This window comes from Zootoca vivipara, chromosome 1 (genome assembly GCF_963506605.1).
Source record: "Zootoca vivipara chromosome 1, rZooViv1.1, whole genome shotgun sequence".
NCBI classification, from domain to species: Eukaryota; Metazoa; Chordata; class Lepidosauria; order Squamata; family Lacertidae; genus Zootoca; species Zootoca vivipara.
The window spans coordinates 42,200,719-42,226,923 of NC_083276.1; the positions used below are offsets into that span (position 1 = coordinate 42,200,719).

General features: G+C 42.8%; 1 protein-coding gene across 2 annotated transcripts; it reads left to right on the plus strand.

Annotated features, from left to right (window-relative positions):
- Positions 1–1,822: 1,822 nt before the first annotated feature.
- On the plus strand, positions 1,823–18,672 carry DLL4 (delta like canonical Notch ligand 4). Of its 2 annotated transcripts, none has more exons than XM_035111475.2 (11): positions 1,823–2,427; positions 2,590–2,853; positions 3,458–3,515; positions 5,384–5,653; positions 8,241–8,301; positions 8,483–8,613; positions 10,227–10,396; positions 11,612–11,831; positions 12,866–13,574; positions 14,681–14,789; positions 15,834–18,672. In XM_035111475.2, exons 1-11 carry the CDS (start codon positions 2,374–2,376, stop codon positions 15,837–15,839), a joined length of 2,052 nt encoding a protein of 683 aa, XP_034967366.1. In that variant the 5' UTR covers positions 1,823–2,373; the 3' UTR covers positions 15,840–18,672. The 2 variants fall into 2 exon arrangements, with proteins under 2 accessions (XP_034967366.1, XP_034967360.1); XM_035111469.2 differs by having other exon boundaries at positions 1,824–2,427; positions 5,381–5,653.
- Positions 18,673–26,205: the final 7,533 nt, after the last annotated feature.

Consider the following 26,205-nt stretch of genomic DNA (forward strand, 5'->3'; position numbering starts at 1 on the left):
TCCGTGCAAGGGACCCCAAAATCCTCGAGCCAAACCCTGGAGGAGATCCCGAGAGAAGCCACACTCGTATAGGGAATCGTGGCTTTTTCTCGTTGCAGCGTTGGGTTTTCATATTAAATCGACAGACGCTCAGCAGTTCATGGGCAGGGCTTTATAAAAAGGGGGGGGGGGAGAGAGAGAAACTTTCTAGAGTCAAGCAAGATCAGCAGAAGTTTACATCCATTTCGAAACAAGTGATTCCCCCTCCCCTTCCCCCAGGAGCCATCTGGCAGGCACACTTTAAAAACAAAAAACAAAAAAACCCACCCACCCCTGTTAGTACATCATATCCTAAATCAACATTTTGCTTTGGGTCCTCCTCGGCTTTGTAAGGCAGGCGTTTCTCATGCCGCACACAAACACACAAAAGTTGCTCTTTTGAAAGCAAGTGTATGGGGCGATCCTGTCTGGTTCAGGCAGAAACCCACACCTATGTTTATGCTTTCTCGCCTCAAAATAAAACAAGAGTATTCCCTAAGGGCTGCCTGGGAAACACCCACTGTTTTCCAAAACAACGCAACAACAGGTTATTTTACTTATTTATTTATTTTGTTTTACAGGTGAAGAGAAGCGCGGACAGGGGCTGGCATAAAGGTGGCAAGACCTCATTATCATACAGCTGAAGGTTTATCTTCTCCCCCCTCCCTTTCCCCTCCCCTCCCTTCCTTTTTAACAAGCTGAAATAAAAGCCACATGAAAGGCCTTCTCTGTGCTTGGCTTTAATGAGGGACACGCGACCCAACAATAAGCACACATTGCAATCAAGCCAAGGGGTTTATTGGCACACACCAGCCTGCAGCCAGGATACAATCTGAGCCGGCGCACCGCTCCAAGGAGGGAGGAAGGCGGGCAAGAAGGCAGGCTGGCAGGCTCTCCATTCACACCACGGGGGCTGTTGCCCTTGGGACAGGGTTGGTACCCAATGCGCGTTCCTCGATGTCACGGAAACCGAGCTCTATACGGTTACGATTCTGTTGATGAAAATGACTGCTTCCACAGGTCCTCACCTGAGGGATGAGAGCAGCTTCCCTCGGTCCAAGGAGAGTCAGTTTGTGGGGTTTGGGGGGCGCAAATGGTAGGGCTTTGGCTTTGGGAGCCGCAGAACGAGCATGGAAGAATATACTGTACCAACTTTAGAGCAAAGCCACTTTAATTCGCCTAACTCCGTCCGGAGACAGCGCAAGGGTTAATACGTCGTCCTGCCCCCTCTCCGCTCTTACGCGTCGGGGCTGCAGGTAGAAATAGCCACAGGGTTAGGGCAAAAAGGTGCGCCGGCCTCAGAGCCCTGTGAATCGAAGTGATTTGCCAAACAGCCCGGAGGAAGATGTTTGGAGGGGTGTGGAAATCCGCAGCAAGGTTGGCCTTACGATTTCTCAAGAACTAGCGTCAGTTCTGGTTTCTTACCTGCTCTCACCTGGGCAGGTAACACTATATGGGCAAACAAGAGTGCATAGGATGGGGAATATGTGCGCCCCGAAGTTGTTGGACCCCACCTCCCCTCACCTATAACCATTGGCCATGCTGGCTGGGGCTGATAGGTGTCGAAGTCCGGCAAAACATCTGGAAAGCCACAAGTCCCCAAGCGCTTTGGACTCCATTCGCCTTCCTTTAGGAAGCATGCAGTGCCTCGTCCTTTCGAGCCTGAATAAGAAGGGTACTCTTTTCACAAGGCAGAATCTTTCCCCGGTTGCCTGCCTCCTCCTTCTCCTGGCACCTCCTTTGCGAGGGCTCCCTCTCCGTGGCGAGCGCACTAAATCTCTCAACAGATGCTGGGGCTTCTTCATAATCAGCTCGGTTCTTTGGTGGTCAGTGTGGCGCAGCAGCAGCAGGGTATTAATTCTGGATCTGCGGGCTCTCCACCACATTGGGTTCCTTCTTCCAGAAAGATAAGGGGGAGGGATCTCCCGAGCCTGACGGACAGTTTACATAATGAGCTTGCGAGGCCAGGAGGCAACTATATAAACAGCGCGAAGGGAAGCCAGTTTTCCACTCACGGAGCGAGCGCAGCAGCAGCAGCTAAGGTCGGGGAAAGGAACGAGCTGCTGCCGCGCCACTCTCACACGCCCCTCCGCCTCTCTCCTCTGGGCTTGGGAGTTTTTATAAACGAAGGGATTTAACCCTCCGACCACGCCGATGGTTTAAAAAGCAGCCCCACTGGATTATACCTTCCTCTTCGTCTTGGGGAGTACTGGAAGGCAAGCCTCGAGGTGCACACTGATCTGACTTGGGAGAGCCAGGCAGCAACAGCAGCAGCGCATCTTTGGACCACCTGAGGAATACAAGCTAGCCTTGAAAGCTCAGCCCGGGAGGAATTAAGCAAATCGTAGCGGGAGCATGGCAGCCTTGCGCCTCGTGGGCTTGACATTGGCTGTCGCGGTGACGCTGCAGGTAATGATGTTGGCACAGCCGTCGGGGGAAAATATATATACAGTACAGTATATATATATATGCATGGGGACTTTTTTCTTTTTCTTTCTGGAAAGTATTGGCCCCAAAGGGAATAAGCTCGGGTATAAGCTCTGCTGTTGTGTGTGTGTCCCCTTTGCGCAGAAGGTCTCCGGCTCGGGCGTCTTCCAGCTGGAGCTGCGGCACTTTGCCAACGGCCAAGGCGCGCTGGCGAGCGGAGAGTCGTGCGGGTCCGGCTGCAGGACCTTCTTCCGCGTGTGTCTGATGCATTACCAGGCTGTGATCTCGCCGGGCGACTGCACCTTCGGCAGCATCGTGACCCCGGTGCTGGGGATCAACTCCTTCGCCATCCGGGAGACCGAGGGCTTCGGCAGCCCCATCAAGTTACCTTTCAACTTCACGTGGCCGGTGAGAGCTCACCTTCAACAGCCTTGGGAAAGCGGGGCGGGGGTTGAGCGAGGAAGTTGAAATAATAATAATAATAAAAAAGCAGAGGCCGCCATGGTTCAGCTGCAGGCTATATAAACAAACCCTGCGCTCGACGTTTTGTTTCCATAACTCGGTGCCATGTAGAAAGCTGCGGTCTAATTGCGGGCGTTGCAAGTGCATGTCAAAATAGAATGGCGAGTTGCTCAAGACGAGTGAAATGTGCACATTTTGAAGCTGGGGGAAAGTTGCTTTCCACGAAGCTGGGGTGGGAAGGGTCGTCTTGGGGAGGCAGAGAGAGGACATTTCTTCCTCCTGCACCCTGGTCAGAGGCGAGAGGCGCCTTTTCCCAGGAGATGAAAGCAGTCCTCCGGAGGAAGCTCCATTTCATCGACTCAGACAAAGTAATGCTATCTGCAATTAGATTAATTGAAATGTATATCTACCGCCAGGTAGAGGTTTTCTGGTTTCACCCGATTGTTTTAAATCTCTGAGGCCGACAGTCCCTTTCCGATCACTTATCACTAGAACTCCCCGCTTGTCTTAGGTTCTGTGCCTTCCTCTCACTCCTCCTTTCCATTCACAGGGAACTTTCTCATTGATCATTGAAGCCTGGCACGCTCCCGAAGGTTACCATCCAGCAGGTGAATATGGCCGTTCCTTTCCTACTCACTAGGGGGCGACAGCTTTTCGAAACTTGCAGCTTTATGCAGAAGCTAGCTTAAAAAAACAACACAAAATAGCTAAGTCTGCCAGCACAGTTATTAAATAGCTTCCACCTAAGCTACATAAAGTAATAGTTTTTACTTATTGCATGTAAGTTCAGAATATATTTTCGATGCTTGCTTTAATTTGCAAGGCAGAGCTGTTCCCAACATCTTGATGGGTTTTGCTTTGATTTTGTCCCCCTACTTAATCTCCACACAATTGCGTTTCCTCCCGTTTATTTTTGGCGTGGGAAAGAAAGGAGCTCTTTGGTGAGAAAACGGCAAGGCTGCCAAAAAGTCCTGACTGCCTTTTCCTGTATTTTACACCTTTTTCAAATTCCGCCCTTTGGAAAAGGAATAATGGCTTTGGGATGTTTTTCTGACATAGAGGAAAAGGATATTTCAACAGCACAAGAACTCTTACTTTGAAAGGCTTTCTGTAAAGCTTCTCAGGACCACAGCTAACAATAATGGATACTAAAGGCAAAAGAGAACAGTGCTTTTACATTGGTATCATGTGAACCCTGACCTCCTAATTACTGCAGCCAAGTGCTTGAGCCCCAAATGTGTCTGCATACTCCTGGCTTATTAATATTTTAATCAACATTATTTGGCACACTACTTGGGCTGAATAATGCAATTTTCTTCCTCAGTTTAATTTCAGTGGTAACACATTGTCACAAATGCCTTTTGAGGGCCAGGTTGATTCTCTTTATTTGGCATTAGGATTTCTTACAATCAATCCCGCCGCCTAAAATAAAATCCTTCACTGTTTTTAATTATATTGAGCATGTTGCAATGAGCATTGCTACTTAAAAAAATATGAGGGCACCAGCTGATGAAATCTATTGCACAGAGTCTGGGCTTGTATGTTGGGGCTAGAAGATTGATGCTAGACGCCATCGCTAATTACGGTGACACTGGAGAGGAAGCACAAGCTGGTGTGTAATGTGAGAATGTTTTAATAAGGGCATAGTGTGTGGTAACACTGTGCATGTTAGCATGGGCCAGAAGGACGCTGTGTGGGAATTCTTCCTTGTTGTGAATAACTAAGGCACATCAGAGGAGATGAGCAGTTAAGTGGCCAGTGTGCTTTAACATAAGGGATGAACAGTGAGCAGAGTTACCACCTGCTTCCAGCAGAGCCTCTGTGCCTGAAACAACTGTATTGCAAGGCAGAACTTCAGCAGGTGTAGCATGTCTCCACAGGGAGAATGCCAGGTGGAAAATCTTTTAGTGTTGGATTTCTGCTTATTATGCAGCTGTTAAACGAATGCCCTGCCATGCGCTGGGGGGAAAGTGGCAACTAACCTGTGAGGGTGCACCACCACACTATGGGATGGGTTCTGTAAAACAAGAGTGCAATTGGTCCTTTGGGATTTGAGAGAGGGATGCAGCAGTGGCATGCAAAGAAGGTTAAAGTGTAGCAGATGGACTGAAGCTAGAGGATGGTGTGAGATAGTGGTGACTCCTGGGTGGTGACTGTCAGTGGAAAGCTTTTTATTATATTTCAAAGAGATGTGCTTCTGCCTGCAATCCAAAACCTTATCACCTGCCTGTTTATTTCCCCATTTGAGTGGTGAGTGAGTGGTGTTTCTTCGTCAGGGGCATTTCTCCACGCATTCCAGATTCCGCAGTTGAGTCTGGCGCAAGGGAAAGACCTGGTAGGCACAGGGGCCTTGGATGTGGCTAGAAAGGGAGACGGGGCTCGGGGAGAGTATCCTGTTAAGACGCGAGCAGCTTCGAGGCTCCCTCCAGGCTCCAGCCCTAACCTAGCTCTGCTTGTGTCCTTCCCGCCGCAGCAGGATCCAAGCCCCCCGCCCGGAAGTGGCTCATCAGCCAGATGGCGATCCGGCGCTCGCTGGCCGTGGGCGAGGCGTGGCTGCAGGACCAGCAGAGCCACGAGTGGGCCCGCCTGAACTTCTCCTACCGCGTGGTGTGCAACGAGCACTACTACGGCGACAACTGCTCCCGCCTCTGCAAGGACCGCGACGACCTCTTCGGACACTACGTCTGCAAAGCCGACGGCGGGGTAGCCTGCCTGCCCCGCTGGACGGGGGACTACTGCACCCAACGTGAGCGAGGCCGCCCTTCCCGCCCTAGACCTCCCACCCCACCCCAAGGGAACAGTTGGCAGGGGAAACGAGCGGGCGCGCAAACTGCGCCTCGAGGGCAGGGAAAGGCGCGACAGCTCCCCCTGCCGGTCGCGGGCGCCAACAGCTGCGAGGGAGGCAAAGAAAGCAAAGCAACCCTGGGGGGGGGACACTGCGCGTGCGCGAGCCCTTGAGGTCGGCAGAGAGGTTGAAAGGGTCGGGCGAGAGGGCGGCTGAGGGGATTTGGAAAAGGAACCTGTGAGGGTCGAGGCAGAGAGAGGGAGGAAGACGGGGTTTTGTTTACGGTAAACTCATAGGCAGGACAGCATGCGAATGCGTTGCTGTTCCCTTCCAGTTCCAACTGAGAACGAGAAATGTCCCTATACAGGTGAAACTCGGAAAATTACAATATCGTCGAAAAGTGCATTTATTTCAGTAATGCAACTTATTTTTTATTTTAATTTTCACAAATGCTTTCTTTTGGAAATTCCACGGTAATAAAACAAAGTTACCATAATACAAAAATAAACATTGCTATTACATTTCATTAATTACATTCCATTTATAATTCACCTGCTTAACGACAAATAATTACAATTAGAACAAATAAAGGCTTGGCATACCTTGCTTTGCATGTCATGCATCTATCTCATATATTGGTTTCACCTTTTAAGTTGCATTACTGAAATAAATGCACTTTTCGACGATATTCTAATTTTCCGAGTTTCACCTGTAAGTCTCACTGGCCTCCTAACCCTGTTATGAGTGCCTCATAGTTATAACATGGACAGTTATAATATGAGGAAACGGGCGCCAGCGAAAAGTCTTTATCTGCAACGGGCCGAATAAGTTCCTTCTTAAAGCATGAAAATAGTGTTTTTTACAAAAACACTCACTGCCATATATCGGAGAACAGTTTCTTCACTCCATCCCTAGAAGTGTATGCATACAGTTTACAGATTAAATGGTTCGCCTAAATTCAGTCTTCAAATGACCGAGCTGCACTACTGGATATCAGTTCTGTGATGCAATTGATTTGTCTTTGGAACCAGCTTCTAATTAATACACACAAATGTGATTTGAAAGTTTCTATAAGGCTGCAGCCAGGCATTGGTTTTTACCAATTCACATTATTTACTCTCTGGGGCCATTTCTTACATTAAGAAGGCCTTTGGCAATTTCCTAGGCTCCATAGAAGTGGTTCTCAAAATTATATTCCGTTACGATGGCTGCAGGTGTGCCCATTTTGATTGCAGACCTCCAACTCTTAAGCAAGTCAGTAGAGCAAAAATGCCACTCCATTCATTTGTCTGGGTGAGGTAGTGTATGTGCAATAATGGAAATGAATGGGAACCACAGTTGTCTCCACCCCCATTCCCTTGGTACTAAAGAATCAGGGGGCAATGTAGCTCCCTCATAAATGGTTCTTTTTCTTATTGCACCTGCTCCTGGGGCCATCGCACCATTTCCACTCCCCGCTTTGCAACTACTTTCAGTCAGCCAGCTTTAGATGGTGACTGCATCAAGTGTCCCCAGTATCTTGGCTTAATGTTCTAGATAACAAGAACTGTAAAAGGTATTTTCAAGTCTCTAATTTTACATTTCAAAACACTTCCAATTGCCAGGGCAGCTTCTTAGTGAATTTCATACTGGCATTTTAACTATGGGTTCAGACACATCTAAGTTTAGAGTTTTATTAATGCTAAAGTTGTATGTATACATCACAGCTATCATCAAAACTGATGGCAGTGCAGCTGTAGGAATTTTAAAAATCCAACCACTTCTTGTTTTCATTGGTCTTGGGGAACAAGTCGTTGACAAAACAAACAAACAAAACTCCTGGCCTAAAGGAAATTTCTTTAGGAACATGTTTTTTTTCTAGTTCTCTGCCTTTGAAAAGCAAATCAAATGTTGGATTCACAATAATGCATGTAAATTACACTTGCTTTATACATAAAATTGTACATTTTCCCATTTCCCATTGATTTACATAATTTTGAGCATGGCATATGAAAATATTTGGAACAGAAATTGAAAATTTGTTTTTAGTGCAAAATAAAACTGTAAGCAATTGTGGGCCATTCACTCTCTGCCTCACCTACCTCTGGTTCAGTCACTGCTTTTCAGGATTGCCACAATGAGAAAACATGTTGACCATGTTTGCACATCATAATAAACCGGAGTTAATGGTTTACTGGACAATCTGGACTCTTTTGGTCCTCCCTGCCAGCGTGCAAAAGGAAACAAAATATGACCCTAGCTTAGCATTATATTCAACCATGGATCAGGATTTGTTTCGCTGAAACCATGGTCATTAGTTTGGGGGCATGAAATAAGCCACAATCCCCGATTCAAGCATAATGCTAAGCCCGGGATCGTGGCTTGTTGCCAGATCAGCAGCCCTGATCAGTGTGTTTACAGTATAAACAGTTAACTAATATTTACTGTGATGTGCAAACTAGGCTGATGTCTTGAGCTTGTTGAAGGATACAAATACAATAATAAATACTTTGAAATGCATTTTTGAAAGTATTAACTTAAACTTTTTTTCTTTTTTTCAATGAAACAGCTATCTGTCTAGATGGGTGTTCAGAGAAAAGTGGATTTTGCAGAAAGCCAGGAGAATGCATGTAAGTAGTTGCTGTATTAGATCTCAATGTGATTAACAGTATATGAGTCCCACTTCTCTCCCTTCTCACTTTACTCATTTCAGTGGTCATCACTGATAAAATTCCCTTTGACTTCAATCAAGTAAGCTCAAAGTATTATAACAGTTACGGTACTTCAGACATTTCAATTGTTTCTTTTCAGCTGTCGTAGTGGCTGGAAAGGCCGTTACTGTAATGAATGCATCCCTCATGTGGGTTGTCGCCATGGAACTTGTACAAAACCAGGAAAGTGCATTTGCGATGAAGGCTGGGGAGGCCTTTTTTGTGATCAAGGTTAGTTGATGTAGTTATAACAAAAATGCATTAATTTTAATGTGTTTTTTTCTTGCTGATAAATTTCTTAAGGAGAAATTTAACATTTTAGGTTACTGCAAGAAGTCTAACTAATAGACTTTGAATCTGATTATCTTGGGTGATTGTGGCCAAATGTCAAAATTTCTCTTAAATTCTTCTCTTTCTGTAAAAGTGGTATATGTTTACCGGAACATTCAAAAGTATTCACACATATTTTTCTTTTAACTATATACACTACAGATTTAGTCTTGCCTCTTACCCCTTATAAAAACTGTATATTTAGTGATCTATCATATACAGTACTTAACTGAGGCAGTTTTCTAAACATACAGTATCACAAGCAAACAGAATCTGGCTCTTCCTTATATTTACTCGTGGGGATATTCTTATATGACAAATGCAGAATTTAAAATAAATGGAAATTGGGGAAAATCTCCAGATTCTGTTTCAAGGGACAGGCCTGAACATGCACTTGACATGGTTCCATGATCCCTGATGTAATCTCAGTTGAATAACTGTGGTTCTCCAAAGTCATATCTGTACTTTAAACTGGGGTTACAAGTTGTTTTTGCTACAATGGAATCCTTATGGGGAATATGCAGACATGCAATTATTTAATTTATTAACCACATGCATAGTCAATATATTTCAGGGTAGTTATACCACCTATGTATGATTGAACATCCTAAGAAACATTTCTGAACCTTGTAGAAGAAACTTTGTCTAGAGAAAGCCTATTCTAATGAGAATGTTGGAAGTGTATAAACTTACTAGTATCTTTTTCAACTTGATAAATGCACATTTAAATCCCTTTATTGCTAATAGCTTTAGGCACCTACAAAGACAAGTATTGGCTCCAAACGCAGTACTACAGTTAATGGCTTATCAGCCCACCCAGATTCAAAGCAAAATCATTCTTATAGCCCTAAGGATGCATATATAGTTATTGCAGGATATGGCCTTTTCTTGGCCTATCTGTTTAAGGCAGGCTTCCTCAAACTCGGCCCTCCAGATGTTTTTGGCCTACAACTCCCATGATCCCTAGCTAGCAGGACCAGTGGCCAGGGATGATGGGAATTGTAGTCTCAAAATATCTGGAGGGCCGAGGTTGAGGAAGCCTGGTTTAAGGGTATTTTAATTGGCCTAGCAGTTGAAATGCTGATTGATCATCTATCATTAAGTAAAGTATGCCATCTTACCTTGGTTATATTCATGATACTAACAGCTCATAGCAAGCTCATAAGTTCATTTCCTTTCATGTCCTTTTGATATACCAGGTTATGAACAAAAGTGAGGGCCACCATCTTTGTTCTTTGTCTTATTGCACATGGAAAGGTTTTAAGCGTTACTCATTGTGGCAATGAGAACTACATTGTGGGAAAAGTACTGAGCTTATGCACCCCCAGGATAAGTTTACTTTAGGTGTTCCTAAAGGTCCTCCAGGCTGGGGACACAAATTTCCATTGATTCTATTGAACAATAAATTGAAGGTGTTTTGGTCAAAGTCTCTGTTCTGCTACTTCTAGTGCCTCATCTTTTTTTGTTCTTTGTTAAAACGTAACTTTCTCATTGTCATGTTTCTGTCCTTGCAGATCTGAACTACTGCACCCATCACAGACCCTGCAAGAATGGGGCCACCTGCATGAACACTGGCCAGGGAAGTTATACATGTTCCTGCAAAGAGGGTTTTACTGGCGTTGACTGTGAACGGAATATCAGCGAATGTGACAGTAACCCCTGCAAGAATGGAGGCAGTTGCACAGTAAGAACTAATTATATGTTGGAAATTTATTTGTGAAAAGAGAAAAAGCAGCTTTCCATATTTATATCCTGTCCTTCCACCAACGAGTTCAGGGTAGTATGCATGAATATACTTACTGTATATTCACTATACCCCTGTATGACAGGTAAAGAGGAGGGACTGATTGACTGGTTACAGTATTTCTGTGCCCTCCGTTAACCAAAGGTCTGGGGAAGGAGGGTGTACATTGTTAAAATACAGTACAAAAAATAAAAACAACACATTACAGCAGAAATAAATCAAGAAAACCAACCACAGGCAGATCTTTAAAATTTAAAGCAAAAATATCAAAATCTATTAAGTACCTAAAAAGCCTGGGAGAATTTTAAAATAGCCTTTGCCTGACACTGAAGGGAATACAGAATAGGCTCCAAGTGAGCCTCTCTAGGGAGAACATTCCAGAACCAGGATGCTGTTCCTGAGAAGGCCCTTCCTCCTAGCAGCCTCTTGCTATTTTGAGGGCCTCTGATGATGATTTCAAGGTAGATAGTTGGTGGCTACCATCTTGGAGACTCTTCCTGGCCACTGGGGAAGGAGAAGTTAGAAGGCACTGTGGCATTGGCAAAAGAAAGGGGAGGGGTAGCGCTGGTGCAGATATGGTGGCATCCCCGGCTATGGCATAGAGGGACCCTGAAGCTCACATAGGGCTTTCACACATACAAAAGCAAAAATATTGCTGATCCCCCTGCATAGTCCTGGCATTCAGTGCTATATAGAACACATCTATCTGCTTCATGTACCTTCTTTTAGCTACACAGTTATAATGCAAGTAGTATTTTCAGCATGTCTTACTTCACTTTGGTAGTGTCTGAGTATGTACAGTCCATAGCAGATTAATAAGTCTTCTTCCCTCTGCTCTTTTTAGTAACCATCAATAGTTAAGTACATTGTTGGTATGAACTCAAGTCTCTTAGTAGTAGTATCACTTAATTTATAGTGTACATTTACTTTTTCATCTGTAAGACCCTTTGGTTGTGTTTTAGCCCTGCTTGGTCCCCAAGTTACTACTTCCTTGGAGACCCAATCAGATTCCATTTTAATTTGTTTTGGGTGCATCTGCTTTCACATCTCTGAAAGTTTATGTCCCTTTGAAAAATGGACAGGAAATGTAACTCAAAGCAACTAGTTTGAAGGAGCTAAATTTTATATACAGTATTCCTTAATTTTTCCCCACAGGATTTAGGGAAATACTACGAATGCACATGTCCCCCAGGATACGATGGTGTTAATTGTGAGCACAGTGCCTTGACTTGTGTTGATTCTCCATGTTTTAATGGTGGCACATGCCTAGAAAGAGAAGGAGGAACCAGCTATGCTTGTATCTGTCCTATGGGCTTTACAGGATCCAACTGTGAAAAGAAAGAAGACAGGTGTACCAACAACCCCTGTTCTAATGGTAAGTCCTTTCACCAGAGTTTCACCTTTGGGGACAGACAATAATGAAACTTTAATCTGATTCTGTGTTCCTCCCTTGATCTATCAGTTTCCTTCTCCTATTATAAGGTATACTTTGTACGGTATATTTTCTACTTATTTGTGAGGTTTATATTGCATGTTACACGGAGTTGCATATTTTTTCTCCACATTTTTAAAGAAAGGATCAGCTTGGGCCGAGTGGAGGGGAAAGGAGTCTCCTTAACCCTTTCCCTCCAGTGATTCTTTCCCCCCAGCTCAAAATAACTCTTCCTAAGTTGCTCTTTAACTCACAGGGTGGAGGAGCAGCTTGCAATGCTGTTTGTTTATATACCTGATCACTTCATAAGACTATAGTATAGGGGCTCCCAAATAGGTCTGTAGACCACTAGTGGTCCACAAATGTTATTCAGGTGGAACAGTGTGCCTGTAAAAATAGAATTCAAAATAATACAACATCTAGCGTAGTGCATTATAATTGCTACAACTGACAGAAAAATCCATAAGTGCCTCCAAGACCCTCTGCAATTTTCCCGTATCAGGGGATTTTGGAAGTGACTGGCGGACCATCTGACACCCATTTTTTGTTTTCTAAATCTTAGTTCTGTACTGTATCTTTTCTTCTTGCTTTTCTGCAATCTTAGCTGGACCTCTTCTTGTCATCTACATTCCCTCATTTCTGCACCTTCTGTATTGCTGCTCTGTGTCTAGAAAGGTCTCCTTGTGCATCAAGTCAGTATTTCCCAATTGATCTCTCTTCCCTGGGCATGACACACATTCTGTGATGCCTGCTTTTTGCTTATGTCCTCCTACTTCGTTCTTGATGATGGAACATGTGTACTCTGTATCCACGGGCCCTCTTTTAAAGGACTCACCCTGTATATTCTAGGGCCTGGGTAGTCTGGGTCTTTGCTTCTATGTTCAGTGCAACACACAGCAGTCGCTAAATAATAGTAATAAAAATACATTCCTAATCAAGCTTTTCTTTTCTTTTTTTTACTGCGCTCTTCTCTACAGGTGGGCAATGCTTTGTTTTGGGCCAGCAACACGTGTGTCGTTGTCGTCCTGGTTTCTCCGGTCAGAAATGTGAGATAAACATCAGCAAGTGTTCCAGAAATCCATGCACCAATGGAGGATCTTGTCATGACCTTGTGGCTACACATGATTATACATGTACTTGCTTGCCAGGCTACACTGGCAAAAACTGTGAAACCAGAACTAGAGATGAGTGTGCCTCTGAGCCCTGCCAGAATGGGGGAACGTGCTATGTTGGGCTTTATCCTACTACTTTTGCTTGTCACTGCCTTTCTGGCTTCATGGGCAGCCATTGTGAATTTCCAGTGCATTCAATTCCAGAGCCTCCTAAACAGGTTCCTTGGGTGGCCATATCCATGGGAGTTGGGCTAGTGGCTCTTCTCATTTTGTGCTGCATGATAGCTATAGTTATCCGGCAGATGCAGAGACAGCCAGAACAGAATTCAGAAGCCATGAACAACCTGTCTGACTTCCAGAAGGAAAATCTCATCCCAGCGTCTCAGCTTAAAAACACCAATAAAAACAAAGACCTTGAAGTAGACTGTGTGCTGGAGAAATCAAACTACAAACTTAAGAATCACACATTGGATTATAACCTGATGAAGGAACTGACGAGTAGAGGGGCTCAGGAAGATAAATATCATAAAAGCGAAAAATGTATAGGAGAGAAATCACCCTTCTGGTTATGCAGGTATGAACACCTTCTAAAGAAATCTAATTTCTCACTTGTGAACAAGGAAGCCTATGTTGTGCAAAGAACAAGAATAGAGAGTAACTCATAAATGTGTTAGATTCTGAAAAGCATGGAAAGTGGATAGCTTTGACATTTTAAATTTCATGCAGAGTACACTTTGCTCACAGCAACAGAGGAGAGTTGATAGTCTATCAAGTTTTGGAAGTAGTTTACCTTCCTTACCTTAAAACTTAAATAAAATAACATTATGGTAAATGCCTTGGCCCCACCCATCTTATGGCCAGGTTGCAGTCCACTGATTCTTTGCCAATCCTGTAGCTAGATAGGTGGTAGGGCTATGTTGTAACAGATTCCAAGAAACCATTATCTGAGGGCTAGAAAGCAACTAATGTTTGTTCTTAAGTTTATTTTTGGCTTATCGCTCATCATCGGTTTAAAGCAAACAATTCATGGTCTGGGTTTGAATGATGTGATTCTATGGCTTGTTTTTTGAGCTATGTGGGGCAAGTAGGGAGAAGCCACACCGAAGGCCCACACAGCAGAGGCACACTCACAATTCAACCATGGTTTAAGACAAACTGTGTCTTATCATGACATGTGAGGCAGGGCTGCATGCGGTTGTTCCTGTCAAAGTTGTTTACTTCACAAAAATACCTCTACCCAGATCCTTTATGCTTGAACTGCTCACCTAATTTAATTGGTCTTGTGAATGTGAGGAAATGAAGAAAGAGAGACAAAAAGAAAGTGCAGCCAAGTAGTTCCAAATTCTATATTTTAATGCAGACTTACAGCCTTTGCATAAAATATTTAAAATTTTGTGCATCTACTGCACCTATTAAGTCAAGCTGATTTACTTTGTCCAATAAAACACAATGAATGCTACTTGAAACCAGGCTACTCCCCATATGCAAGTTTCAGCCTGGTCATAGTTATTTGGTCATAGAAGACTGAGGTTGTCATTGGTTGGAAACTGAATTTTTAAATATTTGCTGTCATTCATGGCCTCAGCTACTGTAAAAGATCCTTTCCTCAGTTTTAACACATGAAACGAGAAAATTTTGCTTAGAAATTTTATCATGGTTTGTTTTAAATGTTTTCAACAGTGAAAAGCCAGAATGTAGAATATCGGCTATATGCTCCCCAAGGGATTCCATGTACCAGTCTGTCTTTGTGATAGCAGAAGAGCGAAATGAGTGTGTTATAGCCACAGAGGTATGTATGTTGCCTACATAGATTTTAATTTTTGTTGCCATTTGCCTGTCTCGAGAGACAGCAGAAGAGTGTGCCATTGGGGCTAAAGTCAAACTGTTGGAGTGTTACAGCGTCCGCTGTTTTAATTACTTAAACATTTCTATACAGTATTGCTTTTAGCTCCAAAAAGAACCCTGAAAGCAGTTTACAACAATAAATATCAATACAAACAAAAATAACATTCAAAACAAAAATTAAACTGAGAACACCTATTAAAAGAGGAAAAATGTCTTAACCACCTACCTGACAATAAAGAAGGGGCCAGTGTATTCTCCCTTGGGTGGCAGTTCCACAATCGGAGTGCCATCGCTGAAAAGGCCCTGCCTTGGCTGCAGAACATAGAGCAGAGCTCTGGAAGGCGACCACAACTGACAAGCAGGTTTATGCAGAGAGGGGCGATCCTTCAGCTATCTGGCTCCCAAGCTATATTTGTAACCAATATTCATTAATTTATAGAGCTCAGGTCTCATTTCTTATAATAAAAACCTGAAAAGATAGCAATGAAGTTTTAGACTTTCAGGCATCATTGGCTTACATCTGGCAAGTAGTGGGCAGTAATGGAACTATTTCTAGTGTTGCTCCATATCATTCCTGCAAACAATACTTAAGAAAATAGAGAAATTAATGGGTTAGATCTTCAGGGGGGGTTTTTTGTTCTGTTTTTAAGGTCTGATTCCCAGAGTAAAGACATTGGCTTAGAGCTCTTACTTCTGAAACCAGAATTCTGCATTCTCCCTTCCCACTACCCACTCTAGCACCCCACACCTCCTGAAAACCTGTTTCAAAAAGGCATGGGATGTGGAGCAAAGGGCTGCAACAGGAAGGGGAAATTCCCTTGCCCTCACTTGACAGCATCAGGCCAATTATCCTGCTCCCATCTGGTGGCCCCACTGCTCCACAAAGCTCTGCCGCTACTGCTGGGGAATTTGGATTGCATCTTTAATCTGTATTTTGAATAGCACTGCCTGTTTCTAATATCTCTCCCCCCCCTTTGTTTATAAACAGGTATAAGAATGAAGGTTGCTCTGTTTGCACCTCAGTGTTGGAGATGCCACAAGGTGGACATTCCTGCTAATTGTTTACAATTCACAATTGGATTGGACTTGGATTTTTTTTAATTATATGCAATTTGCTGCTCTCAGGAGGAGGAGAGGATAGAAGTGGGTGAACTGGACAGACTGTGAATTTAAAGATGCAATAGACCTTTTGCCCTCCCCATTCCCTTATTTTGAAGTCTGATAGGAGGAATGTGATTGACTACAGGGAGGGGAGAGGCAGTGATGGTGTCTTTTACTAGCCTTTGAAATTACTTTGCTGCCAGTTGCTCATGGACAGTTGTGTGACTTTCCAAAACTTCAATCTTGGAAGGTGCCCGATGGTGCAAAAGGCACTCTGCCATCACAGAATAAACCAGCAATACTGTGAGAAGAATGAATGAAGAAACATGTTTTTCTATGCATATAATGGATACAGAATAAATGAGCTCACCATTTTTTTCTGGATTTGAAAAGTGCCTGAAGCGTGTTTAAGAATCTAGAGAGCCCAAATCAAGACATAACTGCCTTTTTTCCCCTGTAGTACCCAAACAGTGTTGGCAAGAAGTTACTTACTACCAGTACCTCCTGTTGCTTCTCTATTTTACATCCCTTTCCCCCTTCCATGTATTCCAGACAATGTAAGGGGAGATGGATAATGAGCTGGTATTTCATCTCCTAGGATGATGCTTTGGTGAACTGAGCATTAAATTGGGATTTGCTCCTATTTCTGAATGACAGAAACATCCATGGACTTAAACAGCAGAGGAGAATTCTGCCGCCACCTCAGTATGAGGAACCTTAATCCCAGTGCTCGCTGAAAGCCTTACAAGTGCGTTTAAAATCAATCAGCTGTTTTCATGCCCTTTGCACTACTAGTCACCATGAATAGAAGTGTGTTTCTTCTTCATATGCATTAGGTAGGATTTGGAATTTTGTGTTGGATATCTGAGTCTGGTGCCACCACCTCAATTGCAAATAACCTCCAAGTCTAAGCTTGTGGGGTTTTTTTTTACAAGCAGGGAAGTGTTTATGAGCCCTGAAGTTTTATTCCTTGCTGCGGAACAACCACCACTATCTACAGCTCTGTTGGGCTAAGAAAGGCTAAGCTACAAGGGGGACTTATTGGGGGATATATGTGGGTGAAATCGTAAATTTATTGGTTTGTCCTGCTTCTTCATTCCTTCACACTGCTACAAGGAAAGGAGTAACCTTACGTTTTTTAGTCCAAAGGAGCAGTTCTGAACTGGAAAACTCAGTGCACACAGACTCTTATACATTTACAGCAATAATAATAGACATTTCAGATAGGAAGTGCTGTGATGTTTGTAGTGATAAACATGTACTGTGGGAAAGGGAATATGGCGGAAGCAGAGAGAGGAAGCAAATTTTCATTCAAGGAAGTTGGGATTGTGTTTTCTGTGGTGGAAGAGCAATGTTCCTGACCTTGTAAATCCCAGCATCAGTTTTGTTCACCTCCAGCCTTGAATTGTGCAAGCAAGATTTTGCTCAGAATGTTCACTACTGACCTTTTGGTCTGACCATTCAAGACCGTTATGAAAATGACCTTCAGAAATCAATAATATGGTTTATACTAGTGTCTGTTTGTAGTTATTTTAAAACATAGTATTTCAATAATTTAAAAAGAAAATCAGAAGCACTGAACTTTCTACATTTTGTAACATTATTTTGTATATAATGTATATTTATAATCAAAAACAGAAGTGTAAATATGTTTATTACTTATCATGTTATGTTTTTATGTGATGACAAAGTTTGAATTTTATTTTTTTTCAAATAATGAAAATACTTTCCTGCTACTGCAAAGTTTGGTGTGGTTTCTCATTTTATGACTTGAGTTTCATGATCTTCTAGTGTTTACAGGAAATCTTTGTCATAGAGGCTAAGAGTTCTAACAGGTCCTGTAGTAATATAAATTTGTTGCTTGGCATTACATAACATGTGCAAAGTTCACAAAGTTTCTGGTGAATGAATTCAGTGCATTTTTTTTTAGGTGATAAGCTTCTTTGATGTAAAAATTCTTACATTTTTAATCTAGAACTGTAATAAAGCCAAGCTTTTTATATAGTCCTTAGAATAAGGACAAAACCCTGGTCTATATTAGATCTTACACAACAATAGAAATTACATCTGTTGTTCATTCTGGAAAAGGATTCAGGACATAAATAAACTCACTTCTCAACTTTATATTCTATTAACGAGCGACAAAGTTCCTTTGCTGGCTTCTTACCTTTCTCTGTTCTAACAGAGTTCAGGATGTTTCAGAGCAGCTGTCTATTCCAAAATGCTTTAAACAGGATGCAAAGTAAATATAAAATATGTGTGAGAAAACAGAAATTAGAAACTGCATATAAGACACATAACCAATTGAATTATTTTCAGGATTTCAGGATATTTTCACAGCATTGTTTATTACAGATCCGGGTATGCTTCCAGATTTCTGCTTCCCCGATATTAATTATTTAATTATTAAATGTTTATCTTTCCTCCCAAAAGAGGGCAGGGCAGTGCAACATAATTGATAAAAACAATACAGTGGAAACATCTTCAAAACATCTAAAAACCTGTAAAACAGTAACATACTTCCACAGCTAATAATATCAAGATTACTAAGAAAAGTATTCTTCACCCATCGGGTGCCTGGGTAAACAAGGATTGTTTTAAAATTCCTTCTGAAAGTTAATGTGGTAGATGGATGTGCCTCAGCAGAGAGGGCATTCCCCAAATGGGAATAGGGTTGCCAGACTCAATAGAGGACAGGACCTATGTGCCTTTAATTGCCCTGCTCTCTCTCGAGTCTGGAAACCTTAAAGAGAAACCAGCAGACCCTTAGTTTAATTTCCAAGCAAAGGGTCTGCTGGTTTCTCTTTAAGGTTTCCAGACTCAAAAGAGAGCAGGGCAATTAAAGGCACAAAAGTCCTGTCCTCTATTGAGTCTGGCAACCCTAAATGAGAACTGCCACGAGAAGGCCCTGTCATGGGTCAATGTCAACCAAGCAGCACTCTGCACCTCCCATAACAGGGCTGCCTCTACTGCTCATAGGACTTGATAATCATGCCTTGGCAGAAATGGCAGGGGGAAGTGCCCAGGGGTTTAATGCTGCTGCTGCTGCTGATTTTACATCTCTGGGTGTTTCTCAGTAGTAGTAAAAAATACAGCATGAAGTTTAGGACAGTCTTCATGCACATCATGAGTGGCAAAGGCACTGCTAACCTGTTACTCATAAAAATCTCAGGATGTCGGCTAGTTAGCGATAGGTTTACTACAGTTATTACGGCCCTTAAAGTAAGACAAATGTTAAGCATTATCTACCTGAGGTGCAGTACTGTACAGTACTTGGATTGAAGCCCATGAAGCCAATGGAATGAAATGAGTTTAAATCCAAGTATTTTGTTATGGTATGTGGGTTGCTGTGCATATTGTCTCTTCTAAAACAACCATTTCCCCCCAAAAAACAACTTGAAATTGCAAACCCAGGCGGTGGAGTTCAATGTCACACTATTAACATTCCGTCTGTGTAAGCATATCAGCTGGCCAAATGGAGGGATCCTCCCCCTGTGTGTTGCTCTGGAGTTCTCCTGACACACACACACCCCACCAGAGAGGGGGGAGTCCTGTTGCAAGGGTGGAAGGATTGAGGTTAGGGTTGTCCTCTGATGGGGTTCATTATGTGACTCCTGCCTATAATTCATAACACATCATTAAACAAGTCATTAATGAGCAGTCCTTATTTTGCCATTACTTTTTAATGACACACAGTTTTGTTTACCTTTTTAAAAACTCTGTTTGCCTCTTTAATTCTTTGCTTGGGATTTTCAGCTGATTTTACTAATCAGTCTCCTTGACTACCATTTGAGGCAAACAATAATAAAGATGGGAGAAATGAAAAGATCCCTCCCATCCCCAAACACTCACCCTGCAGAGCAAATTATGAAAAACAAGCCATTGACAAAAAGCAGAGCAGATGCTCCTGATTTGCAGCCCTTCCTTGGCAATGTGAAATAAACCCAACAGATGCTTCTCTTAATTGAACGCACGGATTACATACAGAGAAAGAGAGAGTCCTGCTTCAAACAAAAAACAGCTAAACAACAAAATAGTCAGGGAGCTTTCTCCACAGCTTAGCAAACAGGACTGAGACCCAAATCTGGATTTTGAGTCTCAAGACAAAACACAAAATCATATCAAGGAAGGACAGGGCTGAGAACTATGTCCATTGAACCCAGATGAAAAGGATTTATATGTGAATCTGTATTCTGCGAAACAAACAAGAGCTCTAAAAACAAGCAAACTATATACTGTATACCACTACCAACCAAGCATGAACTCCTAAGGAGATTAAAGAAAAAGAATGTAAAGTATTATTGCTTTAAAGTGAACCATATGAGAGAACCTGTACACAGCCAACTGCAGGGTGAGACATCCCTGACTTTTCTCCCAAACCTCCAAATGTTGCTAGTACAGTAAAGCATTCACATGGGGTAATTCTTAGCTAAAACTGAAGGGACAGCTCAAGGCTTTCTTTATTTCTTTTAAATAATCCACAGAAATTGAATTGCAGGATTATTTGGTCATGAGTTGAAGTTCAGGTAAGTGATATATGGCCATAACTGAAAGGAAGTAGGATTGTGTGTGCATTGTACAATGGCATAGTCTACTGCAGGCATGGCCAAACTTGGCCCTTCAGCTGTTTTGGGACTACAACTCCCATCATCCCAGACCACTGGTCTTGTTAGCTAGGGGTGGTGGGAGTTGTAGTCCAAAACAGCTGGAGGGCCAAGTTTGGCCATGCCTGGTCTACTGTGAAGCCATTCAGTGCTAGTAATGACTCCACCAACTTATTTTGCGTAGCTGAGGTCATAAATTAAAATATGTATATATATGGTAGTAACTTTGCTCACAGTTTTGCTCATATAGGGGGGAAACTGATTGTTGGAAGCTCTGTGTGTGAGAGAGGCAACCTGACCAGTTGTGTAGTGAACTAAATTTCTGCTTGGCATGGCTGACGCCATTGTGTCTCTGCATTGTCTTCTTATGTCCACCTTGGTTGGTCAATATATATTTGTTGTACATCAGAGAGAAGACTGTACATTTTGCTCCTAATCCAAACCCTAGCTCTGAATAAGTGTATGATTCTATAGCTCTTTGCCAAACTCTGTTTTCATCACTGCAGTCTGTTGTTTCATATGCAGCCTTTCTAGAGAGTCTGAGCGGAAAACACTGATGCAAATACAGTGGTACCTCTACTTACGAATTTAATGCGTTCCAAACGCACATCAGTAAGTCGGAAAAAATTGTAAGTCGAATCCCATAGGAATGCATTGGGAGAAAAATTTTGTAAGTAGAAGCAAACCTATCTAAAAATACGTAAGTAGAAAAAATCCGATCTAAACAGCATCCAAGATGGCAGACAGAGCTCCATTCGTAAGTAGAAACATTCGTTAGTAGAGTTATTCGTAAGTAGAGGTACCACTGTAAAATATATTCGTCCTGAGAGCTCTTAATTTTATTATGGTTGTATCTGATCAAATTGTACCTAGAGTAGATCCACCGAAATCTATACTCTTTAGTTATGACTATTGATTTCTTTGCGTTTGATGCAACATTATACAACCTCCCCTCAAATAAATCAAAATGAATGTTCAATAAACAGGTCTTCTGGACCAGAGGTAAGGAACCATTTTGGCTTTGCAGGCCAGATCCTTATTTGGCCCCACCTCTGCAGGGTGACACAGATGGTCGATGAGCAGGACAACCCAACTGTCAATCCCAGCATGATGACATCAGATGACATATGGGATAGCTCAGTCAGTATGGCATGAGACTCAGGGTTGTGGGTTTGAGCCCCATCTTGGGCATTCCCACATTACAAGGGGCTGGACTAGGTGACACCTGTGGTCCCTTCCAGCTCTACAGTTCTATTATTCTAGTGTGTGGAACTGTATTGCTATGCATGTCCATTCCAAGAGGAACTCACGCCTTCATCACTCCATCCCAACCTTCCCAACAATGTTGCTCATTTCCCCAGCTTCACTTGCAAACTGGTGCCTTTTGTTTTGGTCTTTGCTCTTACAGCGAAAAAGCCACAGGGTGTGGGTCAGGATTTGTTTCCTAAAACACCTGTCTGTTTCTGCTTCTGCCTAAGGCAATTGTGTACACCACACACAAAACATCCCTTTGAACTGATCAATAAAACCAGCCCCTTCAAGTTAGTACTGCTCATTTTACCCCATCGATAGGCAGCCCTGCCCAGGAGGGTATTGTTGTACACCCACCCATCTTTTGCATGATAACACTTCCACATCAATACGAGCACAACTGACGTCCACATCAATACCTACATGTTGTACGCTGCTATTAAGTGTTCATTTAGGTAAGTGGTGACTGTTAAGAATCACTGCCAACAGATAATTCCTATCTTGCCCCCTTTTGTCATTGGTAATTGGCAAAATACTTAGAAGGGCCAGCTTTCAAAACTAGTAATGCCTCCAAATGCTAGGCGCAAATCAAGTTACACTAGCAAGCCCTGTCCTGGAGGTTTGATCAGTCAGGAATCCCAAAGCCACAATTTGCCTCTAAAAGCATCTGCCTCTCTCAAAAAAGATTCCCCTTCCTCAGGGAGCTGAGTGCCAGATAGGCCTGCTGAGGGTATAAAATCCCAGATTACACAGCACACCCACCGAGTCTCCAGACAGAGGAGGAAACATTTCCTCCAAAGAGGAAAGGAACTATAGGCTCCTCCAGACAACCTGTTTATTCAGCATTCAGCCTAAGTTATTTGCACAAAGCTACTATGTCTGGTCTTTTCTGAACATTTGTTCTGATTTGTTGGGGGAAGGCGGTTGTGTTCTGTGACAATGAGCATTCAACTTGCATTCATCCTGATTTGTTTGCAGGGTATTTACACATCTTCCCATTACTCATTCACTCATCCCACACTTTTCATTGCATTTTCAAACCACATAAAGTCTGGGGTTTGTTTTTTGTTTTTATGGCATAGCTGCCAAGTTATCCCTTTTTTAAAGGGATTTCCCCTTATGCTGAATAGGCTTCCTCGCGAGAAAAGGGAAAACTTGGCAGCTATGTTTAATGGACCTGTTGTGCTAGGGCAGAAATTTTGCTTCAGATTTAATTTAAGGATCAGTCTTCTACCAGACTTGACTTCTGATGTGCATCAGTAACACCAGCTCTCTGTATTTGGAGCTGGGGAAAAATCTGCCTCACAGATTTTAGCTCATATCTATGGTATTTTCTCAAGCCTACCATTCATTTGCATCCTTATTATTTTAAGTATAATTTTCAAAATAAGGCTAACAAAGGCAGCATTCCACTTTCCACTACAATTCACACTCCAATAAGTGTCCATTCATAATTTGTGCACAAACAGCAGAGTATTGTGGCTTTAAAGACTAACAGTGCAATCCTATAGTATAGATCAGGCATCCCCAAACTGTGGCCCTCCAGATGTTTTTGGCCTACAACTCCCATGATCCCTAGCTAAGAGGACCAGTGGTCAGGGATGATGGGAATTGTAGTCCAAAACATCTGAAGGGCCGAAGTTTGGGGGTGTCTGAAGGATTTACTCTTAGATACGCATAGGTATTGGGTTACAATTTAACACATTTATAATGGCAAAAGCGTTCATCATTCTTCGCTCTTGAAAACCTCTGGTTTGCTGTTATTTTTTGATTCTGCAACTCTTTATTACTCCTTCTGTTGCTTACCTGTTTTTTTGGTGTCTCCTGGTATGTAACAAAAATAATCAATAAAAGGTTTTGGGGAAAAGAAAACTTCTCAGTTAATATCCCCATTTCCCTGTCCATAATAGGGACTTAGTACTGTATGGAATTTTGCAGTATGTTGGTATGAAAATCTAATAGTATAGGTTTATAGGTGAATTTCTAACAAATTATGCTAACTAAGCATTTTTCTATGTTTTCCCCAGAACTTCCCAGAAAATAAAACACTGAAGCTGAAATAGTTGGAACCAAAACTGCACCTTGGTAGGGAATTCCCCTCCCCCCTTAAGCTTCAACCCAAAGCAAGGAGATCTCATTGTATTATAATCATTGCTTCCTGTTTGTTACTGAGTGACATCATTTCCTGTTTCCTGCCTGATTATATCCTTGCCAACTGTTTTTCTCAAGTATTAACCAACTTCCCACTCTCCCGCCCCCTTTCTTGTTAAACAAAAATACCATAATAAATATCTCTGTAACCGGTGGTCCTGACAGAAGAGAGTGGAGCTCCTTCAGTTAACCATTCCATTGCCAGAATGTGTGGCAATCATAAACAAAAGTGGGTTAAACTGTTTACTTTTATTTATGACTGATGGCATGCTAAACTTTTGAGAGACATAGTAGGCCGTTGTACACCTTTTTTGCTGGGGCCATAAGTAACACCCTTTAAAAATAGTTTCTGAAAATCAGATTTGAATATGTATAACATCCACAATTCTTGATAATCATTTTATTAAATAACGTTTTATCAACTCCCCGCTTCTTTCCTGCACCAGCGAAGCACAATAATCTCATTAGTGCTTTTGTATTGTTATCTTTCCTGTGTACATTACATAGTGCAGAATTCATTGGCAACTTAGCAGTAAACTGTTCTTAAAAATCATTAAAGACATTTCTTCCCCAAGCCTTTCTCCATGGGAACTCAAGCCTGTCTTCACTGGATTATACCATTTCCTCCCGCATAACAATTCTATGAAACAAGCACACTGAGAGGCAGCGACTGGCTCAGGGTAACTCAGTGAACTTCATGTCCAAGCAGTGATTTGCACCCAGGTCTCCCTATTGACCTAAGTTCAGCACATAACTACAGCAACATACATCCTCTTGTGCAAGTTGACAAATACAACTAGTGCACCCACGACAATTGCCCTTTTATCCATATCTACCACTACAAAAGAGGGACAGCGGGTGGCACTGTGGGTTAAACCACAGAGCCTAGGGCTTGCCATCAGAAGGCCGACAGTTTGAATCCCTGCAATGGGGTGAACTCCCATTGCTTGGTCCCTGCTCCTGCCAACCTAGCAGTTCGAAAGCACGTCAAAGTGCAAGTAGATAAATAGGTACCGCTCCGGCAGGAAGGTAAACGGCGTTTCCGTGTGCTACTCTGGTTCGCCAGAAGCGGCTTTGTCATGCTGGCCACATGACCCAGAAGCTGTGCGCCGGCTCCCTCGGCCAATAACGCGAGATGAGCGCCGCAACCCCAGAGTCGGTCACGACTGGACCTAATGGTCAGGGGTCCCTTTACCTTTTTAACCACTACAAAATGCCATGTAACAGCCTCCCCAGTTGTGGCACATCCTATTTCTTTAGATTCTTTGGATTCAGTGTGCTGTTGCCAATCCTCAATGCCTCCAAGGCTGCTATTAATTCTTTAAAAAAACTGGTGGGAGATCCTAAATCATGGAACTCCCACGTCAAATCTAGCTTGGCCCTAGGAAAGTACTTCAAAGGCTACTGCCGGCTTCCTTCTGTTTGTATTCTATTTACTTCATTTATCAAATAAACCTGCTTGTGCCAATCCAGTCCGCATAAGTATAGAGGAGATGCAGGCCGGTTTTGAACTTCCTGTTGATTTGAATTCTGAATTACAAAGCCAAGGAACAACAAGCAACGATGACAACAGCAGCACTTGAGGCTGGAGAATCTGCGCACAATGAAATCAATTTACTCTGCAAACGTGAATCAATAGAGGGCGCTCCAAGTACACCTGTGGAATCGCAGCAAGCCGCCTTGAACACGCACAGCATTTGTAGACTTACTGTTATGGGAGAAAAACAAAGGGCATGTGCACATTTGTAGCTTAAAATGCTGCAAGGTCATTTCCCTCTGCTGCGGTTCAAGTCACATTTTATGCTGCCGTACACACAATTATCTGATTACCCCCAGCTTAAGGGCAGCTTATGTTTTCAAATAGGATGGGAAATGGTTTGAGGGAAAACAGCAATATTTCTCAAGGAACTGCAAGATACCTACAGATGGTGGCTAATGTTTATGTGTACTCGGCTTCAGACACCAGTGGTGGGGGTGTGCTGGAGCCGGTGGGAGCAGCAATGCCACTATTTCAGTGTACAAACTAACAAGGCCAGGAGAGGTGGTGGAGATGGCGTGCCATGCCTGTGACTGGTACAAGTGTGACCAACACTTCTTCAGGGACCCATAACAAACACGAAAGAGCACATTAGCAGAAGAAGCAGGACATCATACTTGAAGCCAGAAGTGCAATGAACCCACACTGAGCCATAAAACCTGCTTAGCTCAGGCTCAACACATGCATCTTCTAACGGGCACTACTCACCTCTGCAT